The sequence below is a fragment of the Culex pipiens genome, chromosome 2, assembly GCF_016801865.2.
Source record: "Culex pipiens pallens isolate TS chromosome 2, TS_CPP_V2, whole genome shotgun sequence".
Classification (NCBI taxonomy): Eukaryota; Metazoa; Arthropoda; class Insecta; order Diptera; family Culicidae; genus Culex; species Culex pipiens.
Window position 1 is genome coordinate 65,287,475 of NC_068938.1, and position 21,677 is coordinate 65,309,151.

The 21,677-nt window shown below is 36.0% G+C and overlaps 1 protein-coding gene across 1 annotated transcript; it reads right to left on the reverse strand.

Annotated features, from left to right (window-relative positions):
* Positions 1 to 5,985: 5,985 nt before the first annotated feature.
* LOC120418423 (protein obstructor-E) lies at positions 5,986 to 20,180 on the reverse strand. Its single transcript, XM_039580801.2, has 4 exons — positions 20,030 to 20,180; positions 10,025 to 10,375; positions 6,390 to 6,783; positions 5,986 to 6,330 (listed from the first exon to the last, which is right to left on the reverse strand). Exons 1-4 carry the CDS (start codon positions 20,112 to 20,114, stop codon positions 6,177 to 6,179), a joined length of 984 nt encoding a protein of 327 aa, XP_039436735.1. The 5' UTR covers positions 20,115 to 20,180; the 3' UTR covers positions 5,986 to 6,176.
* Between the last annotated feature and the right edge of the window lie 1,497 nt (positions 20,181 to 21,677).

A 21,677-nucleotide genomic window follows, 5' to 3' on the forward strand; every position in this document is an offset into this window, starting at 1 on the left:
TTTTCATTTTAAAATTTCGTGTTTTTTCTAACTTTGCAGGGTTATTTTTTAGAGTGTAACAATGTTCTACAAAGTTGTAGAGCAGACAATTACAAAAATTTTGATATATAGACATAAGGGGTTTGCTTATAAACATCACGAGTTATCGCGATTTCACGAAAAAAAGTTTTGAAAAAGTTGGTCGTCATCGATCATGGCCGTTCATGGTCACCCGCGACAGACACGGACGACGAAACAAAGAGAAACGCAAAAAGTAACTTTTTCAAAACTTTTTTTCGTAAAATCGCGATAACTTGTGATGTTTATAAGCAAACCCCTTATGTCTATATATCAAAATTTTTGTAATTGTCTGCTTTACAACTTTGTAGAACATTGTTACACTCTAAAAAATAACCCTGCAAAGTTAGAAAAAACACGAAATTTTAAAATGAAAAATTTTGTTCTAAATGAAAAAATGACCCTTCTGGGACAATGTAGATTCGAAAAGTACATTAAATTTCCCATTAAATGACATGTTCCAAAATTTTTTACAGTCGAGTAACGGAAAATGGGAGGATTTTTAAAACTTTTTTAGTGTTTTTTTCGATGAAAAATACGTTTTTTCGGAATTCTGAGTACGCCATCAAATCGGGCGTCTAATTTTACATAAAAGTCCCTTTGACACCAAATTTCTATCTCATCACCGTTTCAGGCTGCAAATTATTGAAAAATACCTCTTTTTTCGCATGTTCAAAAATGGAAGGGGTCGTACCGCCCCTCCGTCACGAGATATCAAAAAACGGACCTCGGATTCGTGATCAGGGACAAAAGTTACCCCTTAGGACAAAGTTTCACGCAAATCGAAGAGGGGTCGGGGCAACTTTTCCCGATTTCGTGTGAGTTGGTAGAGAATTACCCATATATATCAACACTTACATAAATAATGTCTAATTAAGAAATGTTTTGTTATAAACCACTAATAATTTACTGCATGCAAAAATATTTCGGTTGATACAACGAAAAAAAATTGTTGAAAAATAGTTGAAAAACACTTCCCAGTCTGTTTTTAACAGAATATTCCACAATATTTCAGCTGAAAACAATAAATTTTTAGTTAATTTTCTGAAAAAAATATTCTAGCAGTCGACTGCTAGAATTTTTTTCGGCCATTTAACCAAAGAAAATGGCAATTCCAAATATTTTTTTAGTTAATTTTAATTACCGGTGGTCAGCAATTTCGGGTTAACAAAATCAACAATCGATTGTTGAAAAAAAGCTGTGTAAAAAATTAACCCATACTTTTAGTTAAATTAACCAAGATTTTCTTAGATTTGCCCCTGCCGGTCTCTCCGTGTACATATTGTTAGAAAGGTATTTGAAAGACCTTTCCAATGCATTCTAAAGATTGAAGATCTGACAACCCCATCAAAAGTTATGAGCACTTAAGTGTTATTCATACACTTTTTTGAGGTCGGATCTCAAATATTTTGATGAAAAAGCTGTCCGGATCTATCATGCGATCCATCGTTGGATAGGTAATCAAAAGACCTTTCCAATAAGCCCAAGAGATTGAGGATCTGACAACCCTATCTAAAGTTATAAGTACTTTAGTTTTTTATATACACCTTTTTTAGGCCGGATCTCAGATATTTTGATAAAAAATAAGTGTTATTTTTACACTTTTTTGAGGCTGTGTAGGGTATTCACTTTTATGAATGCAAGGAAGGCACCAACCACCTAAAGGTGGATTAAGTAACGTTTTTTACTATATATAGTTGTTTGGCTGTATTTAATAAAAAAAAATCTGATTTTAAAATATAATTGTCTGTGGCGCACTTTTTAAAGTTCACTTTCCTGCGTCGATAGAGTAAAACTGACAACGCCGCGGGGGTGGATGAGAGCCGGGAGCACAATATGTTTAATTGATTAGATTAAAAGTTTCGCGCCAGATTTAAGACATACTTAACGTAATCTATTTGAACTTTTCCCCGAGCCAGCTCAAGCGAGGGGGATGCCACAATGCTTTATTGCAGTTTGGGGCTCCCGCCGTGACCTCCCCACCCGAGACACTTGCAGCTCCAGCGATATTGCACCGTTCGGTATGAGTAAAGGTGCAATATGTTTTTATGCATGAATTGTGTGGGGGTGCTGCAAGTCTGCGGCCAAAAGAGATCCTGGAGGCACACTTCATTTTCGACGGCAGACGGTGAAAGTTTTTTTTTTTTCTTTGCGCGCCCTCTGTGCTGTGTGGCACCCCACTTGGGGAGAGCTTTAAGCACCCGACATAAAACCCTTGACTTTTGGAATGCTGGCTGTTGGTGGAGCATTCGTTAGGTGGGATGTGTCCAGTGAGGATTGAAAGTTTTGCGAAAGGGACATGAAAAGTTCAATTAAATTCAAATCATTATCATTGGTTTTTATAAACTATTGAGTAGTTCTCTACAATTTCGAAAAAAAATTCAAAAAAAAAAAAAAACAAAAATCAAATTATTCGCTCTACAGCATTGCCTTGGCGTTCTCGATTGCGAGATTCCTACTCGAAGCTGGGTGTTCGAAGGCTTGATTGTTGAGGCAATTGCAAACCTCTTTTAACACCTGAGTTTCCATCCACCCCGGGATTCGAACTGAGGACCTTTGGATTGTTAGTCCATCTGCCTACCAGCGACTCCATCGAGGCAGGACCCAGGGAGACGACTCCTACACCTGGATTGAGCTAACGACCTAACCCTCTAGGTTAGACCGGGGCCAACATTTACTTCCTTATCCGACGGAAGGCGTGGTCAGACAAATCTCGTCTCGAAAAAGTTCCACCGGGACCGTCTGGGATCGAACCCAAGCCGACTGGGTGAGAGGCAACCACGGTTTTTTTCGCAATTTTTTTCGCGATTTTTAAATATTAATATTTTTTTTTATTTGGATGAATGTTTGTCCATGCATTCCAAGCATAGTGCGAGATTGTGCAAACATCTGGACAAACATTTGTTAAACAAATTTTTTTAAGCATTTGAGTTTGAAATATTAAAAGTTATTCGTCTAAACTATGCAATTAAAAAAATATATATTTGTAAACCTTTTTAAAATTAAAGGTAGATTTCTAAATTGTTGTCAAAGGCAAACATATGGGATATTGAAAAAGCTTTCCGGTAAACAAGCATTGGACTTAGGACAATGATCAATATGGAGACTTTTATATAAAATTGTTTGCAAAATCGATTCCTGTAATCGGTTTTTGAAAATTTTCAAGTTTAGACCTCTCAATAAATAGTTTTAATGAATGATTTTTGTACTTCTTATGCTATTTTCACAAAAACTTTGAAAGAAAATATATCGTGTCATCAGTTTAAAATTTTACTTTTAAATTTATCCAAAAATCTCAATACTCCATATTATTTACCTAACTTAAGCCCTTCTCAAATCTAATAAATTACTTAAATAATTATGTATTTTAAATTTTCGTAGTCAAATTTGGAATTAAGTCTGTTGCTGGCCAGAATAATCCTATTTTTGTAAAAATAAAAGACGGCTTCTACCAAAATTCTACGAAATTATTCTCTTTTACACAATGTCCATCTGAGTAAAATGCTTGTAATGATAATAGTTTTGTCGAAACATGAAAATTGTATCAATATTTGATGAAGTTCATAAAAGTAATGTAACGTAAACCGGGGTGACATTGATAATATTTCAATTTATATTTGAATTATTTTTCACTATTTAAAAATGTTGCGTTGAAAATTCTTATTTTGAATTCCGGGGTGACTCTTGTTAAAATCAGATTTAAGGTGTTAAAATTTCATTTTTGCAATTCCGTCTTGAAACTTCCTACTTTTCCTGTCATTCTCGCGTGACGAAACAGCCTACTTTTATCTACTAAAAAAAACAGAATCGAATAGAAACACATTTCAAAACAAAAGCTGAAAAGTTCTACTTTCCAGCACTGAAATGGATGCTGAAAAGTTGAACTTTTCAGCACTAGTTTTGAAAAGTAATACTTTTCAACATTTTTTGATTAAAACGATTTATTGACAAAATACATGAACATTCGACTTATAATTTTACTCAATAGGTGTTTTTCAGAAATGCAAAAAATTTTGTATGGAACTCGTTGCAAACCTTGATTTTTTCAGCACTTGTCGTATTTATCCAACTCGGTGAACCTCGTTGGATAAATGTACGACACGTGCTGAAAAAACCTTCTTTTTGCAACTTGTTGCATAAACTACTATTTTACGTCAAATTAACCATCGCTAAGGTTGCTTATACAGTTTCTAAGAAAAAAAAAATCAAGTTTATATTTAGTTAAGTGTATATGTTTTGAAAGTCACAATTTTGCCTGAAATTCGTTAAAACTAGTTTTGTTTTTACAATTATCGATTGGTATTGTATTAAACTGAATTCGAAGCACGAATCAAAAGTTTTCTTATTTTATATGAAATTTGTTCTACTGAAAATGCCTATACATTTGAAGATGTGTTTTTAAATTATATTTCAAAAATACATAATATTTATTATTCACAAACTTATTTTATTTTGTATTAAACCTTCTTTAACAGAAAAGTTGTCCAAAGAATACGAAAATATATTCCGTTTTCCGATTCAAAATCATGTTCATTGAGAAAATTACGACAATTTGAGAATATTAAAGCAATAATATTTTTCATCAATTTCTGAATTATACTTAAATAACTATTAAAACTTTTAAAATTTTATAAAAACTTCTTTTTGAAGTACTTTAAATACTTCTCTATCATGGTCAGTGGGATTCCATAGCATTCCATATGTATTTCTTTTTTACTCTTCATAGGTACTGCTGCAAAATCTAAAACCTATCAAAGTCACCCCGTTTTACGATATTCTGGAACTTCAGTTTTTAGATATTTTTGATTTTTTGAGCATAGTATTGGATAGAAATCTTAATTAGTAAAATTACGATTACCTTTAAACCTGAAACAGTGGTTGCGTTACCCTTAATTAACAAAATATAATTGGAAATAAGTTATCAATTATTATTCTTTGATTTTATAGTGTGTATTTCTTTTCAACTTTTAACATGCACTGTGAAAAGTGCAACAAGTTCCACAATAAAGCTGCTTACTTTCGCAGAAAGGAAGGCGGCAATGATTGCGGTTTAGCATAAGGTTATGACTTTTATGAGGTCAGAGCTGCACTTTCAGGCACTTTTGAACAAAGTTTGGCGCGAAAAAAAAAAATGATTTGGACGATAGGTTGATTCAATGTTTTTACAGATATTCAACCTGAAAGCTTTTTATTCTTTTCAATAATTCCATTGGTATGATTTACTGTCACTGAATTGCATAATAAAACGGATATAAGTGAATTGTTCCATGTTTAATTTCCGAGCAGATTTGTTTCCTCTGCAAAACTACCGTAGTGACGAGCAGTCAGCACTCGTATAGTGCAGTTTCGTATGAAAAAATCAGAAAAATTGTCAAAAACAGTACACGCACTCTACGGGGTGCAGCGATTCTTGGATTTCCGGACAAACACGTTTCCCAGTTCTTCCATGCCGAAGAATTTATTTCATCTTCCGTATTCTACCAGTATGAGTGTTAGTCGAGAAGCTCCTCGGAATCCTATTTGTCTGCGCACAGCTTTTGTGTCGGAACATAAATAAAATTGGAGCAAATATAATCTCATCTCTCATCTCGCTCGGTGATGTGGGCCACACTGTTGTAGTCGCAAAGCAGTGTTGGCAGCCAACAGCAGGAGCCCATTAGTTTGCATCTCGATAGAGAGAAAGAGTTTGCTGCACTCTGCAAGAAATGAATAGTCTCTCGAAATGCATCCAACTGGGTCTAGGGATTGGGGAGGAAAAGTTGATTCTGGGTTGAGAGCTTAACTTTTAGTGCCGAAAATTGAATTAGAGTGCAATGACATGCCGAACTGGAAGCTGAATGGGAAGCAGAGTTGGTGCAGAACTGGGTTGCCGCTGCAGGATCTATGAGTCTGGTCATGCTGAGAGACAAATTAATTGAACAGGAGCAGTTTGGTTTTAGGACATAATTTATTATGGATGTTTATTAAACATATATCTTCTACAAGAAGTCATAGAAAACAATAAATTACAGTGCTAGAAATTGAATCGAAATTTTGGCTGAGTATTGTGTTTCAGGACATTCGACTGAAAGATAATGAAATACTTTTTACACAAAACATATCTTTACACAGCTACTCCCTTACTCCTCGTCTTCAACCGGTTGTTTAGGCCGCTTGGACGGACGTCGGCGTGACACTTTGGTTGGTCCCTTCGGCGCAGGAGCCTTGGTCGTTGGTGGGTTCTCCAGCTCTTCCAGCTGTTTGTCCGTCAGGCGGTCCTTGTACCAGTCGGCACTAAAACGAAAAAAACTCCATTAGAATCATGTGCCAACGACCCGAAAAAAGAAACTCACCATTCCGGCACCTTGCGGGCCCACTCGCAGTGCTTGCCACTGTCGTCGAACACCTGGCCCAGCTTGCACCCGTTACGCCGCGGAATATCGCCGTTGATGCACACGTAGAAGAACTGGCAGTCGTCCGGGTCGGCGTACCGTGGGTGCGTCACCGCAATCGATTCGTTCACCTTGGGGCACGAAAAGGAGAACACGTCCTCGGAGGTGCAGCCCGACTTGCCGGCCTCGTCCGGCCATGTGCAGATGCCGGTCTTCGGGTTGAACACCAACCCGGCGGGGCAGGTGATCATGTTGAACTTGCCGTCGACGCAGTAGTAGAACTTGTCGCACGCGCCCGTCTGGCTGCCGTAGTAGCCGTTCAGCCGGGGGCAGTTGGGCGTGGGCTGGGGAGTTTCTGAAAGTGGAACATTTCGTTAGTATAACTTTAAAGCTGGATAGCAAGTTGCTTTATGATAAAGTTATCGCCGATAATTTTATCGTTGGAACGATATTTAATGAGACAGAATTTTTTTTCTTATCAAGGGGACTTTTGTGTAAAATTGGACGTCCGTTTTGAATACAGTAGTTGTTCGGTAACTGGGCGTTGTTTAACTGAGCTGCTTTTTAACTGGGCGCTCGATAATTGGGCCGTAGCCCAGTTAAAAAGTCGTTAAAAAAACCAAAACAAACCGAAATGACTGAGGGGTTAATGGATGCAAAAATCATATTCAATAAATAAAAAAACTTTTGTTTAATTTTACAATTAAAGAAACATGAAAAGTAAGCATTGTTAATAAATTTGAGTAACTTTTATTTTTATATTTCATCTGGAAAATATTATGCATCGGTGGTCCCCTCGTTATTTTTGTTCAGCCCAGTTAACGAGCAACATTCGGTGACTGGGCTACGTTCTCAGCCCAGCTACCGAACAACTACTGTACATACTAAACATTCCGAAAACAAACGCATTTTACAAAAAAAAAAAAAATACAAAATTTCAAAATTGCAGCCATTTCTCGTTACTCAACTATCACAAATTAAGAGACATGTTATTGTATGACAAATTGAATGCGCTTTTCAAATCTGCGATACCCAGCGAGATATTTTTTTAGGAGAACAATTTTCATTTTAAAATTTCGTTTTTTTGTATCTTTACAGGGTAATTTTTTAGAGTGTACCAATGTTCTACAAAGTTGAAGAGCACACAAAAAATAATAATTTAAATGTATTAATACAGAAACTCCTCACGAAAACAGCAAAATAATGATGTTCAATCGGACTTGAAAAATTGGAGTGGGTGTTCCTTGGCTGAAATAATTAGACCCGTATTTTTTGTTTGTGTTAGGGTGGCCCAAAATTGGCTATTTTCGTGAATCTTAAAAAAAAAACACATTTTTCAAAAAAAATCATAACTCCGAGCCATTTTAACCGACTCTTAGATACAAATAAAAGATGATTAGTTGGTTTTTCAAGAAAAAAAAATTTCCACGCCGAAAAAAAACTAGTGCGTCCATCCCGGGAATTCCCAGGACAAAATTCCCGGGATTTTTCCAAAACCGGGAATTCCCGAATCCCGGGATTTGTTTTTTATTTTGTCCCGGGAATTCCCAAAATTGGAAAAAAATATCAAATTTTGGTCTGGAAATTCAGGGATTTTTTGTGGAAATAGATGAACAACGATAAAAAATATTAAGCATATATCCATATTTTAAAGGTCCGTTAAGCTTTTGTGTTTCACATGTTTATAGAACCTTTAAAAAAATAGATATCAGCATTAATTAGACTAAGAAAGGAAAAGTGTTAAAAATGTATCGATCTGGAAAATGCCTAGCACATTAAATATTTTCTAATTAATTTTATTTTTTTTTTTGAAAATTACTTTTTCATGAAACATCTTTGGCAAATCAAGACGAATGTATTGAATCAAGACACCTGCTTAGTGTTTTTTTTTTTTGCAAAATGTTTTGATTTTTTTGATTGATTTCGGTTAAAACATGAATAGAAGAAAACAATTAGTACACCGATCTCCAAATTAATTGCTTTAAAATCTTCTGAACATATTTAGACTGTAGTCCCAATTTTCCTTAGTTGGCGGTAGTGATTTAAGATAATTTGTAAAATATTCTTTTTGTAAAACATGATTATCTAAAATTTAACATCGGCATCTATAATGTTGTTTGTTGTCTTTTTATTAGTTATTTTAAACATTTAAAAAATAAAAAAAAATCTTGTCATGCCATATGAAAATAATTTAAAATATGTATTAATAAGAGACTTATTTCATTTTGATCACATTAGATAAGAAATTAGATTAGAAACCAAAGCACAACAAAGAACAAACAAAAAACCTTGCAAGCTATTATAAAACTTCTGTGCTTTGTTTAGATTGAAGTGTAGATTTCATCAATGAATAGTATTGAGCTAATTTGATGATTTTCAGCTTGAATAACATGACAAACATAATGAAAACATAGATATTATTACTGTTTCAAAATTTCCCGGGATTTCAAAAATATTTTTCCCGTTTCCCGGGAAATTCAAAACCCGGGAAAATTGGACGCCCTAAAATAAACCTAGCATTTGAAAAGGTTAAATGAAAACTTAAAATGTTGTTTTAAAGGTCTCGGGACCAAAGAGCCTATGTCAGGAAACATTGTTATCGGGATTCTTAGAAAATTTGACATAATTTATCTCAAAAAAGAAAAACTTTCATTTGGTAACAGGATTTCGAGATAGGATTTATAAAAAATAATATTCTATTTAAACGTTTTTTTCATTTTTTTTGAAAAAGTGACTTATTTCACTAAATTGAGCAGAGGGTGCGAGATTTTTTTTATTTTTTTTCATTTCCAGGAAAGCATTGTTCTTGTTTTTACTCCGTGTATTTGTGTAGAGAATTTTAATAATATTTTTCTTGAAAATTTCACAAAATTTTAATTTTTTACCATTGAAAATCGAACCAATTAATTTCGGGATATCGTCAGTTTCAAATTACAGGCATATTAGGTGACACTTGACAGGTGTCAGAAAAATACTCATTTTAATAGATACAAATTCTTTTTGAAGCTATAACTCAGAAACTATTTGTAGGAAATTGTCCAGTTCTTCAATTTTATTCAAAAATGTTGAAAATTCGGAAAATTATAACCTAAGAGTGAACGGTGTACTTTATGAAAAAAATGGAAAGGTACTTTGAATTGCAAATTTAATTTAGCTTTTAAAAAATCTTGGAGAAAAATCTAACCGCAATTTTTGGTATTTTTCAAAATCATTTGTTCAAATATTCATATCTCTGGAATCAGATTTTGCATAATCATGCACTATGGCTCAAAAGATGTCTTTAAAGTCCCATAAAACATATCAAACATTTTAAAAAAATATGTAACATTTAGTGAAAAAATTGAAATACAGAAAAGAGTGTAACTATTTTTTTCTGAATAGTTCTAATTATAATCTACAACTTTGCCGAGGACATCAAATCGATCAGAAAATCCCATCTCAAGAGACAGATTTTCATAACATATTTACGTACTCATTTTGTATGACCAGCCCACAAAATTGTATGGAGACTTGTATGGGAAAACTAATAATGCAAAATTCCTTTTTTGCTATAGGGAATGAATGGGTAAAGGTACATTGGGGTCGTTTCAACTTACGCAACTTGGGCCGCTTGCTGCAGTCGATGTTGTACGGCAGGTCGCACTTTTCCTGCTCCAGGTCGTAATCGTTGAACACCATCCCGTCGGGGCACAGCTTCTCGGTGATTTGGCCATCGCGGCACGCGTAATACTTGTCACACTGCTCGGCGTCGGCAAAGTACCCGTTCGGTTCCGGGCAGTTCTCGGACAGCTCGGCGTCGGTTTCCTCGGAAGCGGCCGTGGCCGCGGCCTTGGTCGGTTCGCGTGAAATCGCTTTGATGGGCGGTGCCCGTTCCCGGACGGCGGCCGGGTTGCGAGTTCGGCTGGACTCGTACTGTCGTCTTAGCTGGCTCTGTGCCTCGGATAAACCTGTGGAAGGATGAAGATAACAGGCATGTAAATTTGTTGTCGCCAACTTCAAACGCTTGACGTCAGACTTCAACCTCAAAGAGCATCGCTAAGGACCCGGTTCGTGGTTCGTATAGCTGTCAGTCGCAACAGCAGGACCTTCAACCGGGGCAAGAATCGCGCACTATTCTAAGCATGAAAGACTTCAGCCTTTGACGATGTCAGTTCTGGGGATAGCACCGGGAGCTCCCGGGACACCATGTGCAAACCATGCCGCGACGAACTTCCCAGAGACTAGCAGTCAGTATAGTCTGTTGTAGTGTTTGGAGCTTATGACTTAGGGAAACACGCGTCCATAAATCACTCATCGTGCTCCACTTTATGTTCTAGCCCATAAATCTACCCTCGCGAACAAAACGCACTCGGGCTCAACCGCTGGCGCTGAGTTACTGGGAGAACCGTTGGAGTCGTGGTCGCTTGTCGCAATTGCGAATCAGTATCACTTGTATGACATAGAGTATCTGTGAAACTTCATCGAAAACTAAATTGTGTGGTACTTTGGACACTAGAGCATACCACCTACGACATGTGTTGGGACGAATCTTAGAGGGTTCAATGTTGGGGAAGAGTTGTTGGCTTTGACAGGGAAAGGGACTGTTGTTACATACATATGGTAAAATTTGCTAAACATTCGGATTATCTACTACCGCGACGACTATACTGATTCCAGCATTCTTCTATGTGGTTTGGTTGATGGTTGACGTTTGCCTCTTTCTCTCTCATCTCTGTTACATGGTCGCGTCATTTGACAGTGTTTCATAAATAAACATAAACTTGCTGGCATTCTCTGGCAGAAGTTTGGTGTCAAAGTTGCGGTGTACCGTAATTCTCGACACATTTGTGACTGAGCGTTAGTTTTCACAGATTAAAAGGCAGCAGAAGCTGAGGGTAGATTGATGATGATTGGTTAAAAATTTCAAAAATACTTGATTCGTCGTTGACGTTTTTAAAAATTCTGAGCATTGTCTAAAAAATTGAAATTGAATCATCACTTTTATTTTCTATTGAGTTTGAAAGCACGACGTCCGGATATTTTTCCTCTCTAAAGTTAGTAGTTTGTCTTTTGAAGTCGCTAGAAAGTGCTCACTTGGGCTCCCTCTGCAACCACGCGTCGTAACAAATCCCATTGACGGGCTCATTGATCCTCCCATTGAGCTTTGCCGAGCGATCCATTTCTCACCGGAACGTCAAACGTGGAAGCTTTTTTTTCCCCGCCGAGTGTGCGTACCCATGTGTGTTTGCCTACAGTTTGCCTACCGATATCCGCGAAGCACACAATAGTGCCATCATCACCGCCGTCATCCTCCATATGCTCTTACAGCGGGGTATTGCACTTTTGAGGAGAAACTCTTCTGCGCTGGCACTGTATACGAACAGCATAAACTCAATGATGTTCAGTATGCCATGGCTGACAATATTACAACGCTGAGCTTGGGCGGATATGAAAAGGATTCCGTGTACAGACTACACAGCAGTGTAGTCACCCGGTTGCGATCCCGGCGACCGGAAATGTGTCATAAACTATGCACAATGCCAAGTGCGGAAGTTAATATTTGGATAACAAGTTGTGCTTGGGTATAATAATACTGGAATACTTAACTGTTTCAAACGGGTAGCATAAACATTAGAGTGCCCGATTTTAAATTCAACATTCAACCTGTATATTTCCAGTTGCTTTTCAGGAAGTCAGAAATATGTTATTCACGTTTTTTTACTCACATATTCTTTTGTATTCTTTCTTTATGCGGAAGCAGACTGTTCTGACATCTAAACCTGAAAGGGTGGTTTGCTTCGCGGATCATAATAATTATGAGTGCTCTTAAAATAGTTCATCGCAGCCGGGTACCCGCCCTTGAAAATAACCTACTACTCGTCAAAAAAGGATAAAGACAAAAATCCTTGAAATATGCTACTGCCATACTCCACGGGGCGGTTATAACTGTTTGCTATGAAAGAACCGGTAATTGTTTCCGGCACGCGAACTCCCGCTCTGAATGGTCGCATTTTTTCTGTTTTGCCAAGCTGCACCAACTTCAGCGCATTCCGCCGGTTTTGCGCTGATCAACGATACGCGGCAAAGCTCACAGATCCTAGCCTAGGTAGGTACAATGCAAGGCAAAAAGCGCAACGATTCGTGCAGACACCGCCGCCGCCGCCATTCACTTTCGCTTTTGCCGTTCGAATGGCCACCTTCCCCTATGGAAAGCCCGTTCGGCCGGTTTGCAGTGCTTCCTAGCCAGCAGCGCGCCTCTAGCCGCAGAGTTCACGGACGTAACAGACTCGTGACGGGGATTATGACGGGGAGCAGAACCAACCAAGCGGGAAAATATCACTTGGGTGACATTCACGTCGTCGCCCTTATGCTCGCTTGTTCCACGTTACATTTTTGCGAAAAATCAAGAACCCTGACCATACCTCAAAAAGGCAAACTGAGGCAACTGATCACACCGCCATCAGCATCATCACCAGTCGTCAATCAACTCGTGGGGCTCCTGGCTGGAACGTGGTGGCCGCCCCACCTAAAATGGCCCCTAATGGCCACCTATGGACGTCACAGCAGCCATCGCGACGCGATCAACGATGCTCCTAGACCAGTTCTGTTCCGCGGTCTCGCGGCCGCTAATCGAAGATCCGAAACCTGATTCTAGAGTCGCACACCCAATCACTCACACACACACACTCCGCCGCGATATGAATTATTGAAAAGGTCAACCAGTTTGCTGCTGGAGCGTGATGGTGACAGACAGACGAGCAGCGGTGTTTTCTTCCGACCTTTCCAAGTTTATCGCTGTTGGGGGGTGAATTTTGGCTTTGTTGCGTCAGGAATGAAATTATTCATCAATTTTGGGTTTTTTTTAATTTGCTGGTGATCTATTTTTAGTACAAAAGAACATATCGAGGATGAGCTTATAGATGGGATGTTTAAGCATGGCATTTAATTTTTAAATGTTTGCATGGATCTTCTTAGAATAATTAACTTAATATTGGTTTAGGTAATAATGATAGTCTTTATGATTTGGACACTCTTTTTAATCCGTTTGCTTAAAATATGAAGTGAAAACTGTATGTAGTTTTGGACAATTTGAAGAAAATAAAACAGAAGCACATTGCTTTAAATTTTAATATTTGTTGGAAATGAAATTCTATGGCAATGATGTGAGCAATTATTCTTTTTGGGTATTGTTTTGATAATTTCTAAAAAAAACCTTGTTGCTGAAATAGAGATGATTCGTGGTGTAATTCTGTCATGTCTTAAGGGCAATTAAAAAAAAGAGATTTTTTTTAAACTTTATCATCCCGGTACGAGAATCAAACTCACGACCTCTGGATTGGAAATTCAGCACGCCGCTAGTCGTAACCCATCACCTATCGGCCAGTATTCCCAGTGAGCAGATTTACTCTTTGAAGGGATCTGACTTTGCCGAGCCAGACAGGAATGGAACCCATCACCTTCCGCTTAAAAGGCGAAATCCGTAACCTCACGGCTACGGAAGATCGGCAAAGTTTATTTTTCAAAACTTTTTTTGCCAACTAATTTTATATTTTTCTTTTATAGAAAGGGCCTCTTTTAATTTGAAAAAAATGTCCGAATTTGATTACTTAACACATATTTTCGATTAAATAAAACTCTTTTTTAAATAAATTTATATACAATTTCGAACGGAAGATTATAAACAATTTACTGATTTAAAATAAATTGCCTTGTATAAGACCAGCCCTTGAATTTGTATGGAGATATGTGAGAATAAATCTAAATAATTTATTTTGAACAAACTAAACGAGTACAGCGTTAAGTTGATGTCAATTATGCAATTGATTGATTTTTTATTCATCAGACAGAGATTGTTTTTATCTTTCTACATAGAAACATTCTATATACATACAGAGATTTTCCGTCACAACTACACCAAAACAAAATGCCCAAAAAGAGGGTTTTACAGATTTTGTTCAATTTACCCTAATGATATTGAGCTGGTTTAAACCAAAGACGACGGGGACAACGCAAATACATTTTAAATTTCAAGCTTGATTTTTTAAATTTCTAGGAAAATGTATCACTAAATGTTTTATACTTCTCTAAAGTTATGCTACTATTTAAAATCTGTGATTTAAAATTTCAGTTTTTTAAATAGATTAAAAAATCTTTTTTTTTAAATTACGTAAGGCCATTGCAAACAATTTTTGAAGTTTATGTCCCTCGACTCTGGCCAAAGTTGAAGGGGGGAGAGGGGAGCGGTGGGCAAAAAAATAAAAAAATATAAAAATAAAAATTACACGCCATGGTATTAACATATGAATGAAAAAAATGTTTTAAAATGCATTTTAAACCTGCTCAGTTGTTTTAAAATCATTAGTTTTCAAAATATCCAAGTATTGAAGAGATTTTATATTTTCGACGAAAAATTTTTTTTTGCGGTGCTGTACATTGGAATTCCACAAAAATTGAAAATAGGGTATATGACCCTATTTTGGACCTAGTACCTATTTTGGACCTATTTTTATTAATCGATGTAGTTCAGGCTTTTAAAGTACGAATTCACTGAATCCAACCAACAGAAAGTGTAAGCAGGATCGTTTTGTAGCTTACCTCTTCCAAAAATGTTAACATTTTTGATTATTTCCGCTTTTTCAGCCACTTTTTCCAATGCCATTCGTATTTCCTACCATTTTCCTAGTACATAGATTAGGTCCAAAAATTCCAGCCTCGTTGCTTATCAGATTTGGCTCGCGACACCTTGATGATTTTTTTCTGTTTTGCACTGACACCAAGCAATTTCGTCCGGTTTCCGAGCCATGTAACTGTTGTTATTCAATTCTTTTATGTTTTTCATCACTAAACCATTGAAATAACTATTCTATTATCGAAAAAAACTCAATTCAAAATATTTTTTCAAATCAGTCGCGTTGGATCAGTTTTTGGACCTACTTTGCCGTCGGTTCAAGGCTATCACCAACACATGTATAACAAGGTGTTACCAGTTTAGTTTATTAATTCATTTCGATATTTCATTGAAATTTATTGATAATTTTTAATTTAATATTTTGAATTGAATTTCTTTACTGTAATTATTTGAAAGAAATCTAAGTTTTAAAAAGCAAATGATTAACAGCAACAACGAAAATATGTTTTTTAAACGATAAAATTGCAAATTGATGATAGAGATTTAGATGATTGTTAGGACCGATTGCAAAGTATCCCAAAATTTAAACTGATGTTGATTTATTTTTGTCGTAACATCATTATCACCAATTTAGCTGCATATATATTTAATTGTTGCTTCAAAAAATGCAAACTGGCTACCCTGTTGGAAACGATTGAAAAACCTAAAGGGTCTAGTTCATTTAGCGTCAGCTGTCACCGTGACAGGAGCTGTCAACATTGCTTACAAGTGGTTTTTGAAAAAGTCGTATGAATTCGTAGTCGTATAATTCAAATCTTGAGTTAGTTTTGAAAAGATCCAAAGCGCTAAAATATTCATATGGAAAAAAATACCGTGTCAATCATGTTAGAAACACAATTGAACCAGCTAGAAAAATAAAAAAACATCGAAAAAAATAATAATTTGCAAATGAGATGCGATGTTAACTTTATGAATTTTGTGATTTGAGACATATCTGATTACCGTAAATCTGAGTGACTTTGATAGGTTTGAGATTTTTCCGCAAAATGAAGAGTACAAATTAAATACGTACGGAATGGTATGGAATCATACTGACCGTGGTAGAGAAGTGCTCAAAGTACCTCATGAAGAACTTTTCATGAGATTTTTAAAGGTTTAAAAAGTTAGTTAACTATAATAAATAAAATGTTGATAAATTGCATTATTTTAATCTTATCAAAGTGTCATGATTTTCTCAATGAACATAATTTTGAATCATAAAACGGAATGCATTTTCGGATTCTTCAGACAATCTTGTACTAGGAAAAGGTAAAATAAGTTTGTGAATAATAAGTCTTATTAAATATTATTTGTTTTTGAAACATAATTTTAAAAAAATCTTCTAATTTAAAGGCATTTTCAGCAAAACAAATTTCATATAAAATGTGAAGACTTTTGATTCGTTCTTTGAATTCAGTTAAACATGTAATATAAATCTATAATTTAATAAACAAAGCTAGATTCAACGAACTTCAGACGAAGTTCTGAATTTTCAACAATTTCACCTAAAACTAAAATGTATAAGGTTAAAAAGCTTATAAACTTAGTTAACTAAATATTGACATAAATGATTTTCTTAAAAATTATATCAGCAACCTAAGTGATGGTAAGTTCGAATTAAATATAATGTTTGAACACCTCAAATCTGCTTTTAACAAAACAAACTATGACTATCAAAGGCACCCTGGTATTCAAACAAAGATTTTTTTCAAATATTGCATTGTTTTTAAAAGTGCAACATGTAGTTAAACTTTTTGTCAAACAACTGTAAAGTTTAACATGACAGATGAGAAAGTTTCACACCAAGTTACAAGCTATTATCTCTTTTTAAAATTTCTTGATTGTTTAATAATATTTGAACTTAAGCTCTGCGTAAAATTTAGAACCTTTTTTCATTGTAACTTGTTATGTAAGGTGTTTTTATTGCGACTAATAACGAGTTGTCTTTTATGTTCTAATGCTTGAACAATTAGGTCGTAACAATACGCAAATTGTAAATATGACAGAGACCTGCTAAAGATGCGCGAGTTTTCATTCAATATAATTAAAACACGTTTTTTTCAAATTCAAATCCATTGTTTTATCATAATTATTTGATTTCTGAAATAAATATTTTCCAAATTATAATCGTGGATAGGCCCTTTGGTTTATCAAACCGAGTTTCTGAAAGTGTGCGTGTTGCCACCGCACGCCGCAATTCGAATTGTCCAAATTTCAACCAATCAGAGTGTAGGTCCAAAATAGGTTCAGTGATGTCTCCAAAATACATTCAATAAGTCCAAAAAGCATCCAAAAATGTTTTACTTGAAATGCTTATTACAATGAAATGGTTAAATTATTTCCAAATTTCAATAGTACACTTTGTTAAGCATAAATTAAGGCACAAAACAATCCTGAAACGAGCCAAATTAGTTAGACTGTTCCTGAGAACAATGCGAAATATGTTGACGCTTTGCATAGTAGGTCCAAAATAGGGCCATATACCCTATTTTTGATAGATCTCAGACATGCTAAATATGATTTTAAACGCGGGAAAATGCATTTAAAATTGTTTTCAGTTGATAAGACATTTGTTTCCTTTTAAAATTTTGAAGTTTTTTTGATAAAAATATGTTTTTGCCCCCCTAATTTTTCGGAACGATTTTGAAGGGGGGGGGGGGGGGGCGACATAAACTTTGAAAAATATTTGCAACGGCCTAAATAAGCGTAACACAATGTATTCCGATTTTCTTTCAATCGATTTTACAAGTTTTATGAAAATTAGATTTAGTCAATATTTTTTTGGCTGCTTTCTTTTTTGGGAAAATTTTGAAGGGGGTCAAGACTTGATTTGCAATAGCCCTAATAAATAAACAATACACATTACAAAATGTCAAGCAATGTTATCTTCATTGAAAAATGTTATTCTCTTTTTAAGAAATAAATGACATGTAAGCCAAAAAACTTATAACTTTATTAAAGCTGTGTTAAGACTTAACACTTTATTCTACAATCGTTACCTGCATAAAAGAGTATTTAAATCTATAATGTTTGTCATGAAATATTTAATTTTATATTTTCATTGACGATAACATTAATTTTCCTGAACCTTTACGTCTTTTCCGATCTTTGGTCCAAATATTGTAAAAGAGTAAAAAGCCTAAACGTGTCGTATTTGATTCAAAATGCAGAAATAACCGTTCAACAATGAATTATTTATAGTTTACAATCCATTGCATTCGTTCATATTTTTTTAAGATCCTTGGGAGGGGGGAAAGCTTGAAATTTTATTTGCTAACTAAAAGTTTAAAAATTAGTCTTATACTCCGATAGATGATCAGATTTTGTTTGAATACTTTGTGAATTAATACTAAAAGTTTAAAAAGTGATGCAATTTGTTAAAGGTTTTTCTATCCTCTTTTAAAATTTCCCTTTAACAATCGGAAGGGTGAAAAAATATTGGCAATTTGGAATTAATTGAATAACATTCATATAATTAATTTTAAAAAAATCCAGCAGCTCAATATTTCCCCCTTCATAATTTTGCCAAAAAATCACAAAATTGATAAATATTGCCAGTTTGATTTGAAATTAATTTAATAGATACATTGCATAAAGTTTATTTATAAATTTTTAATGCAAAATAAAATAAACGAATTCTTTGATATTTTGCAAATTTGTGATAGAACCATAAGTGTATAAATAAAGCATTTGTAATATACTTACTTAAAATTAGCTTCAAATTTGAATGTTTGATTTTATTGTTTTGTTTTATTCATTCATTCTGTTTGCTGGGCAATATAACAAAATGTTGTAAATGGCGCTTTTGTGCATCAGCTGTTACATCGTCAAGCAATGCTGAGCAAATTATGCTTTCAACAATTTTCAATCACAATTCAGATATCAATTATTCTGGAATTATTTTAAATAGAACATTTGTGAAAAACTGATGATCAAACATAGAAACTGGGCCACAAACTCGGATTCGTCGGAAAAATAATCAAAATTGCCCCCGCTCTCCCAGCAATAACGATCGGAACCATTCCGAACAAAGGGCATCCTATATCTAAGGCACAAAAAAGACTGCGAGGAAAAAAAACACACACACACACACCGAAAAGCTTTTTCAGTTCGTTTTTATGCAAATATTTTTCGCACAAAAAAAAGTAACCGGTTTTCCATTCATGTTTTCCCGAACTCAGCTGCCGCCGCAGGCCGCATCGAAATAGAGAGCCGAGGGTGGATTGAGCTGGAAAAAATAGAGCTTGAAACACGATCCACCCCAAAACCGTGTCAATGCGAAGTGGGTGAGGTAATCGATTATCTAAACCCCACCGTGGCGGTGGTGCCGAGGCACATCTGAATATCATCATCAACGGCAGCATGATGGTGCGCGGTTGATCGAATGGGTGAACTTTTTGGGTTGTGGGGTGAAAAAAGTTCATTTTACGTGCGCCTCGAGGGGTCAATTTCTGCTGAACAAACCGCCAAAGCTTCCACGAAGTTGGTGCATCTGTATGCACGAGGGCACTTAATTAATTTCAACATCACAATGTACTTTTCACATTACAGCTCGCTATGCAAACACGGTCCGACCATTAGAAGGGCTCTTAGGTGAAGCGGGGGTTGGTCCATTTGAAGCTTTCAAAAGCTCTTCAGCAGCAGCCAAAGTTTCAAGTTCACATCTCTAGGGGTGCACTTGGGAGCCACGAGGCAGAAAATTGCAGCTCTCAAAGCGCCTTTCTCTCGCATGTTTTCCGCTGCTAGTACAGTTCCAATAGATTGAGCTGTGCAGTATTTCCTGAATACGTCGATGAACCACTCCCTTTGACTCGATTTGCCACGATGGCAAAAAAAAAACGGAACAAAAAAAACTTTCAAATTTTCGCACGATATCTTGAAACAGTCCAAATACAGTCCTTGACTTAGAATACACTAAAATTACACGGCAAAACACACTTTGCCAACCACTCACCGAGCACAACACTGAGCAACACTAGGAAACTGAGACCGAACTTGGCAGCTGCTTTCATCTTGACGCCCGTCTCACTACTGAACATTTAAATGAGTTGTTTAAAATATCAACAACTAACAAAAAGTCAGCGACGAACCCGATCGCGACAACTCTTAGCTAAAGAGAGCACACACACACTCGAGAGCGAGAGAACGAACGCCGCCGAGAGGTTCGTCGTCGGGTCGCGGTCGGGAACAAGAAGTCACCGGGTGTTGCATTCAACCGCGGGTTAAGGAAGGTTTGTTGTTGGTGGAACGTGATCGGCGGAGCGACTGAGCCACTCCCGAGCGGTGCACGAAGTTTGGGGAGACTGTTGGGTTGGTGAAGCGCGAGCAAGGAGAGTCGATCACCACGGGGAATTGGAGCTGATCAAATCTGTGGGGGAGATGGGGTTAAATCTTTGCAATGAACGTGTTGAGGATGGTATAATATACAGTTTTTCAGGTGATATAGTTTCGTTTGAAGAAAGGTTGAAAAAGCAAATTGGTCATACTTAATTGCTGCAAATATTTTTAAACATTAACATTCCCAAAAAGAGTCAAGAGATCAGGGAACGACAATATATTATTTCATAAGCTTCGAAATCGAAACTCAATGAAAAACGCATCGAAAATTATTTAATATATGTTTCTCTACACCAGCGATTCTCAACGGGGGTACCGAGCCTACTTGATTTACATGGCAGGGGGTACCGGCGTAGAAGAAGGTTGAGAATAGCTGCTCTACACTGTTAAATTTTTGTGTTAAAACTTTGTAAAATATTGAAGTAAAGGTGCACAACAACGCAAAAGATTTTTTTTGTAAAGAAGATTTGCATTAAAATTTCGCTCAAATAGTTGCAAAGTTATGATTAAAAGAAAAAAAAAGTTTTTCAGAAAATCGTCAAATGACACTTTGTTACACTCTAAAAAATAATCCTGCAAAGTTAGAAAAAACATGAAATTTAAAAATTAAAATTTTTGTTCTAAATGAAAAAATTACCCTTCTGGGTCAATGTAGATTCGAAAAGTACATTAAATTTGCCTTAAAATGACATGCTCTAAATTTTTTTTGCAGTCGAGTAACGGAAAATAGCAAAGTTTATATATTTTTTTAATGTTTTCTCGATGAAAAATAAGTTTATTCGGAATTCTGAGTAATTGATGGTTTAATGTTGCATAAAGTAGCATAAGTAATTGGGCGTCTAATGTTGCATAAAAGTCCCTTTGACACCAAATTTCTATCTCATCAGCGTTTCAGGCTGCAAATTATTGAAAAACACCTCTTTTTTCGCATGCTCAAAAATGAAAAGGAGCCGTACCGCCCCTCCGTCACGAGATATCAAAAAACGGACCTCGGATTCGTGATCAGAGACAAAAGTTACCCCTTAGGATAAAGTTTCACGCAAATCGAAGAGGGGTCGGGCAACTTTTCCCGATTTCGTATGAGTTGGTAGAGAATTACTTAAATATTATCAAACATAACTTCCGGCCCGACTCAGCTTCAGAAAAATTAAATCCGGCCCTCAGGACCAGAATGTTGGGCACCCTTGGCTTATGAATTCTATACAGTTGTTGTCCGGTAACTGGGCGTTGTTTAACTGGGTTGCTTTTTAACTGGGCGCTCGATT